Source organism: Berghia stephanieae, chromosome 3 (genome assembly GCF_034508935.2).
Source record: "Berghia stephanieae isolate SIO BIC M18660-M18661 chromosome 3, UCSD_Bste_1.3, whole genome shotgun sequence".
Classification (NCBI taxonomy): domain Eukaryota; kingdom Metazoa; phylum Mollusca; class Gastropoda; order Nudibranchia; family Aeolidiidae; genus Berghia; species Berghia stephanieae.
The window spans coordinates 39,903,226-39,910,725 of NC_088362.1; the positions used below are offsets into that span (position 1 = coordinate 39,903,226).

The 7,500-nt window shown below is 35.8% G+C and overlaps 1 protein-coding gene across 1 annotated transcript in view; it reads right to left on the reverse strand.

Annotated features, from left to right (window-relative positions):
• LOC144967706 (uncharacterized) overlaps positions 1-7,500 on the reverse strand; it is a gene marked incomplete in the record, with an annotated part of 192,257 nt that overhangs the window by 96,916 nt on the left and 87,841 nt on the right. The window contains 2 exon segments of the mRNA XM_078905248.1: positions 2,437-2,580; positions 4,981-5,106. Coding sequence (XP_078761374.1) covers positions 2,437-2,580; positions 4,981-5,106 — 270 coding nt within the window.

The window sequence follows — 7,500 nt, forward strand, 5'->3', positions numbered from 1 at the left end:
ACACAAATTTGAATAATTTCATACTTGTATCATTGACAGTATGGCAGTTGCAGGTTTCTAAACTTTTCTGGCTTTTTTTCTCGCACCCAATAAATATACAGGAGTTTGGGTTCGTGTGTCGATTAAGTAGAGTGTGTGATTAGGCGAAAAAGCTAAAAATAGCATCTAAGCAACAGTTTTCATGTGCCATTCATGTAAGACCTTCCCCTCTGGGTTTTCTACCTGAATGGGACCATCATGTTAGATACATGGCCTCATTAGAAGGTCAGAGGGACAGTGGAATAGCATTAAGCAGAGACACCAACTTTAAATTTCGCTCACAGACGTTTCAGCCACCACTCGTAGGAATTTCAATGCCGAAAGAGAAAATTTCCGCGCACAAAAAAAAAAAAGGAATTGGAATGCTATTTGGCATTGTGTTTACATATTGTATAGTTAAATAGATAACATTAGAATTACAGTGTATATTATTATACATAAAAACACATTGCAAATTACAATCCCAAAGTTTCCTTATTTCAAATGAAGTAAAGCGCCAAAACCTAATGGTAGAGATTGTAGTACTGGTGGTAGTGAGGATGATGTGGTGTTGGTCGTTGTAGTAATAGTGGTAGAGATAATGAAGATGTGATAGTGGTTGATGTTGTAGTTGTGGTGGTAGTGATGATGATGTGGTGGTGGTGCTGGTTGAAGTAGTAGTTGTAGTGATGATGATGTGGTAGTGGTAATAGTGGTTGTAGTAGTTGTGGTCGTGATGATAATGATGTGGTGGTGGTTGTAGTAGTGGTGATAGTGATGTTGGTGTGGTGGTGATGGTGGTTGTAGTACAAATGGTAGTGATGATGATGTGGTAGTGGTGGTTGTAGTAGTAGTGGTAATGATGATGTGGTGATGGTTGTAGTAGTAGTCGCGGTAGTGATGATAATGTGGTGGAGGTGGTTGTAGTAGTACTGGTCGTGATGATGATGGGGTGCTGGTGGTTGTAGTAGTAGTGGTAGTGATGATGACGTTGTAGTGGTTGTTGTTTTAGTATAGTAGTAGTATTAGTAGTAGTAGCAGTAGCAGAAGTAGTAGTAGTTGTAGTAGTAGTGATGATGATGTGGTGGTTGTAGTAGCAGTGGTAGTGATGATGATGATGTGGTGGTGGTGGTTGTAGTAGTAGTAGTGATGAAGATGAGGTGATGGTGGTACTTGTAGTAGTAGTGGTAGTGATGATGATGTGGTGGTAATGGTGGTAGTGATGATGATGTGGTGGTGGTTGTAGTAGTGGTGGTAGTGATGATGATGTAGTGATGGTTGTAGTAGTATTAGTGGTAGTGATGATGATGTGGTGGTGGTGGTTGTAGTAGTATTAGTGGTAGTGATGATGTGGTGGTGGTGCTTGTAGTAGTACTGGTAATGATGATGTGGTGGTGGTGGTGGTATTGTAGTTGTAGTGGTAGTGATGATGATGTGCTAGTGGTGGTTGTAGTAGTAGTGGTAGTGATGATGTGGTGGTGGTGGTGGTGGTTGTAGTAGTAGCGGTAATGATGATGTGGTTGTGGTGGTTGTAGTAGTAGTGGTAGTGATGATGTGGTGGTGGTGGTGGTTGTAGTAGTAGTGGTAATGATGATGTGGTGGTGGTGGTGGTGGTTGTAGTAGTAGTGGTAGTGATGTGGTGGTGGTGGTTGTAGTAGTAGTGGTAATGACGAGGTAGTGGTGGTGGTTGTAGTAGTAGTGATGATGATGTGGTGGTGGTTGTAGTAGTAGAGGTCGTGATGATGATGTGGTAGTGGTGGTTGTAGTAGTAGTGATGATGTGATACTGGTGGTTGTAGTAGTAGTGGTAGTGATGATGTGAAGCTGGTGGTTGTAGTAGTAGTGGTAGTGATGATGTGACGGTGGTGGTGTAGTAGTAGTGGTAGTGATGATGATGTGGTATGGTGGTTGTAGTAGTAGTGGTTGTGAAAGATGATGTGGTCATGGTGGTTGTAATGGTGATGGTGGTAGTGGTAGTGATGATGATGTGGTGGTGGTGGTTGAAGTAGTAGTTGTGGTAATGATGATGATGTGGTGGCGGTGGTGGTTGTAGTAGTAGTGGTAGTGATGATGATGTGGTGGTGGTTGCAGTAGTAGTGGTGGTGATGATGGTTGTAATACTAGTGGTAATGATGATGATGTGGTGGTTGGAAGGGGGGGGGGGGGGCGGGGGGAGGGGTATCCTTGGAACAAATTGACCTCACCGGAATTTGACGGAAGTTGCCGCCGGAATTGCCCGAATTATTTGCTCCAGACCGGAGTTTTTTCCGGTGAAACCGGAGTTTTGGCATCACTGCTAGACACCCTGAATGTATTTGAAAAAAATATAATCATGTGTTAAAATTCTTTTCATCATCAACTACTCACTCAATTAACTGTTTAATAGAGTATAAAAAAAGCAAGACAGTGCTCTACTTACCTAAGCGACACTCATTTGATTGTTGATTTTGATAATATGCTGATTTACAAAGACATTTCGTTTGCCTATCACTATTGGCCATACACTCTGCATTGACATCCAGACATTCTTTAGTTTCAGTGCAAGCTGCAGCATGGCTTTTTTCTGAAGGAAGGAAAATGCAGCACCATGAATGATTTACAAAGTAAAATGCTATTTTGCAATAAATAAGTTTTTATTTAGTTTTGTTAAATCGCATTTGCTTATTTTATGGAGTGGATGCGATGCATTTAGATTAATTCAATTCAAGTTAACCTTCAATTTAAATGAGCTATAAACTGTTTCGACAAAATATAGACATATATTTCGGGGAAAAACAACTCCACAATTTTTTGCATTAACAGACTTGCCAAATTGAAAAATTCAAATTTAGTAATTTTAATGTCAATTTTTAGCAATTTGACAAGGAAATTCGTAATTTCTGAAATTGTGTATGAACAACCACAATATTATTATCATCATCATTATTATAGTAGCAGTAGTAGTAGTAGTAGTAGTAGTAGTAGTAGTAGTAGTAGTATCTAGTAGTGGTAGTAGTTCTTCTTCTTATCATTATTATTATTATTATTTTTTATTATCATTTAAGTATTACTAGGAATTAAAAATTCGTAATTTTCCATAAAATTTCGTACTTGGCCATGAAATTTGTTTAAAATTCGTAAAATTACGAAAAATTCATAAGATTAGGCATGTATGCATTAATTGATAAGACAAAACAAGGCGCATCCAGCCTTCTTGACAGTAAAACGTGAACTGACAGTCACGACGTGATTCTTCATTTGTAAACCAATTCGGAATCAGGGTACGAGGTAGAGTTTGAGAATGTTTAGGAGACTTTTTTTCCTACTAAGTTATGCCCAAGATATGGACACTGCGATGGCATGAGAATTTCTGTTTGTTTTACATTTGCCATGGCTGAAAGGATTCCGCTACTAATTATAGTTTGCATTTGGTAAAAATAAATGTAAGGTTGGCTTGAGAATTATGTAAGGTCAATCTTATTGAATGGGACAAGTAAATAAATCCTTGAACTAATGCACCAACAATGTAATGGTGGCTTGGAAGACCATTGTTTACTTTGACTACTTTCACTTCATAATAATACTCGTACATAAAAATATGTATACCTGTGTATGAGAAGCAGATATTTTAGAGAGTACTAAAAAGGGTTATTCAGAATTTATCATTTCAAATGATTTTAAGTTAATCAAATACCTTCCTTCATTTAAAGAGATATAATTAATTTGACATTTGGCATTGAGAACCTCTGAAAAAAAAAAGCTCAAAATTTGGCTGTCCTACTGACCGATCAAAGTTGATCAATTTAAAGATTTGTCTCAATATACAATACAGTGGTATAATAATTCAAAAAGATGAGTGCATATTCATAACAACCTTTATTTCTCTGCAAATTTTGAGAGTTTACAGAATCACTAATGTCCCTGGACCATCTTCAGCATCAGACACATAAAGATCTATCTCTTTTATTTTTGTAGAATGAAATATTTTGTAAGCCTTGAACTTTAAAAAGTATGATAATTTAACATATAAAATTATATTTATATTTTTTAAAATACAAATAATTATCTAAATATATTTGATTTGTCAATTTAATTAAATTAACAATCTTTAAATTATTTATAAATCTTCATATATTCTAAAATTGTCTTCATAGAATTAATTATCTTATTACATGTGTATAAACCGGAAAATGCAGAAAAAGTGTGGAGCTGGCACTTGTATCAATAATGATGAGAAATGTATGGTTTGGAGAAGTGCGAGATGAAAACAGAGAGTAAAAATATCGCGGTGCCAGAGCCAACCTGGGACCTAACTGACATGGCACCCTTTGCCTGGCTGAGAGAGAAATATATGCTGGATTGTTTTTATTCTTGAAACAAAACCATTATTTCCATATTAACTTCATCTCTTAATCTAGCAATGGAACTGTCAGTTGTTCTGTTGAGTTTGAATCTCTTGGCAATATCGTCAGAATTAGGCCTATGACTGACCAATGACTGCTTTAATAAGGTAATAAATAACCCATAAGACAATGTGAATGCAAGCAGTTGTGTAAGCAACCCAATAACCTTTGATGTTTATTAACTACAGCATCATCAGTCTGTCAATTTGTGAGACATCCCGCCATCTTTGCATGTAGCATGATTAGAGACAGCATGGCAGTCCACATTATCTAATGAAATATAATCGGTATCTAGACAATATTTCAGATTGCAAGATTGGAGAAAAGGAGGAATTACTCTTTTATATTGTGGAAGGTGAAAAAATGTGTGTAACTTTAATACAAGCATAGAGTCATTCATGTAAATATGAAAACATGGAATAAAGAGCACTTTACCCAAATGGACTGGGCTATTGTTAATATTATAATCTTGGGATAATACAATTGGTATAAATGTAGTGACTTAAATTCTACAAAGAGCTCTAGGTCGGCAGTTCATGTTTAATGGGTATGAACTTGTAAAAAAATAATCCAGGACTTACTTAATTGACACTGTCCACCAGAATCAAGGTATCTGTTGCTTTCACAAATACACTGACCACCAGAACACTGCAAAGTTTCTTCACATTCTTTGTCAATGTTTGTGCAGGACTGTGTTCTAGTTTTTCCTGAAATCATAAAAGCAACAACTATAACAACTACGCCAACCATGTGAATAACAACAACAATATGACAACAACAACATTTGTAATCACATTTATCCAAAGGGTAGCAAGCAATCCCTATTGTCTGTTCAACGATATTGAAACTAGAATAAACTCCAAGGACAATTTTTTTTTACTATTAATTTATTTAATTCTAGGGCAAGGGGTCCCAATAGCCCAATTGGTAGAGCACTCGCTTCACAAGCAAAGGGAACAAAATCGATCCCAGGTGCAGTTGAGATTTTTTCTGACCCCCCTATCCACCCAAGAGTGAATGGGTAGTTGAGTCTGTTAGATTTGGCAGAAAGTACTTTTCGATAGACTAGTATCCTATCCAAAGAATAGCAAGTAATTGCTATTGTCTGTTTCACACTATAGATAATCTCCGGCTCCATGGGCCTAATGGCTCAGAAGGACTACTACTAATTAGAAATTAGAAAAAGAAAAAGAAAACTGGAAACCTTTCAACTAACTGTCTACATGGTGATGGTGGTGGTGTTGATGACGATGATGAGGATGATACTGACGATGGTGATATGAAGCTTGTTTTGTCAAAAATAGTAAAGATAGTGATAACGAATTCAAACTATATCAAAGACGGCTAAGATCCATTCTAAACTCAGTTTAAATGAGGTTTAGATGCAAAGAATTCCATTTTCAATTTTTTTAGAGCTGACACACATCATCTTTTTAAATATAGTATAAAAAGAATTGATTGTAAATAAAGGCAGATATTATCTATTGAGTCTATAAGACATAATTCAATTTAATTCATCTAAGACACTTTTATTTCTGATTGTAGCATAATATAAGATTCTTGAACTCATGTTTGAAATTTCGAACAAGTTTTCAATACCAATACATGGCTTTGGGAGCACGCATTGAGAATGCTGCTACAATCAAAAATAAAAGTGTAAATTGTAAAATAATGGCATATAACATCGATTCATATATAAGACACAATCCAGTCTAATTCCTCTAGGTTTATTTTATGTCTTAATTAGGAACGCACATTGGGAATTAGTTCGAAATTTCTAAAGCAGGATTTCAAAGAATCTAACATAATACACAGCCGTTTACTGCTTTCACTTTAGTTCGACAGGTAAATTTTGCCGGACGCTAGTTCATAACAGATGGTGAGTCACGGCCTGTGCCGAAAGGGAGACTGAGCAATTTTTCCTATTTTGATGATTTTTTTCTCAAGTTCAAAGTAGCGTAGTAAAGATGCTATAAGATGTTGCAGTAAGATATTTTAGAGTCATAACTAGTTATTTACATACTTTTGATATAATTTTAGTAGATCACTTGGGATTAGATTTTATAGGAAATAACCATAAAAATGGGTCAGAAATTTTAATTACTTCAAACGATATAATCAAAAATTACGTAGTTATCTGAGTTTATACAAATAAATGAGAAATACTGCAATAATCATCAATATTCACAGAGTAGAAAGATATAATCAAAGTCGTTTTGTAAAGAAGCATTGTTGAGATATCCGCTCACCTGTACAGCAATATACTTTTTTGACAGCAATAAAAAAATGCCTAATCACCGAATTGTAGGGGTTTGTTGATCAAATGATCAAAACGAACTGGTTTTAGTAATGGCAATTGACAATTCTTAGGAAAAGATATGTTATAATAATAATAATAATAATAATAATAATAATAATAATAATAATGATGATGATGATGATGATGATGATGATGATAATGATCATTTTCATGAAAATAATATAGTGGCTATCACCTAAACGCCTGCTAATATTGGTAAAACGCAATCCTTTCTCTTTAAAATATCATTCTAAATGCCCATTTAAAAAAAATTGGAATTCGCCTATATATGCCCACTCTGACAGAAAGGAAATTTTAAAAAGGAAGAAAGAAAGAATAAAGAATTTTACTGAATCATTTGCGGCCAAAGAATTGACTCATCACCTGTTTCCGAGAGTTTTATTTAACTTCCCAACGCCCCAAATTACTATCAATTCATTCAATATAATATACTCCTCCCCACTCCACGCACTCCGGCAATTTCCTGCCATGTCCCTCAAACTGCTTTCTTTCCATGGAGCGCCCAATCAGCTTTTTATAATTGCCCATTTCCAATTGGCTGCTGAATAAGGACAATTCTAATTTCAATTGTCCACCAGTCGGTCATCAGCAAAGTCAAGAAAGCTCCTCCTACTCAAATCACACATACCCACGAATATGATAGGCCTTGTAGACCAGTCACTGGTCTTTGATGTTACACAACCATCCGCCAGCTTTGATCACATCGCTTTTGATGATGTCCACAGCCGTTTACTGCTTTCACTTTAGTTCGACAGGTAAATTTTGCCGGACGCTAGTTCAT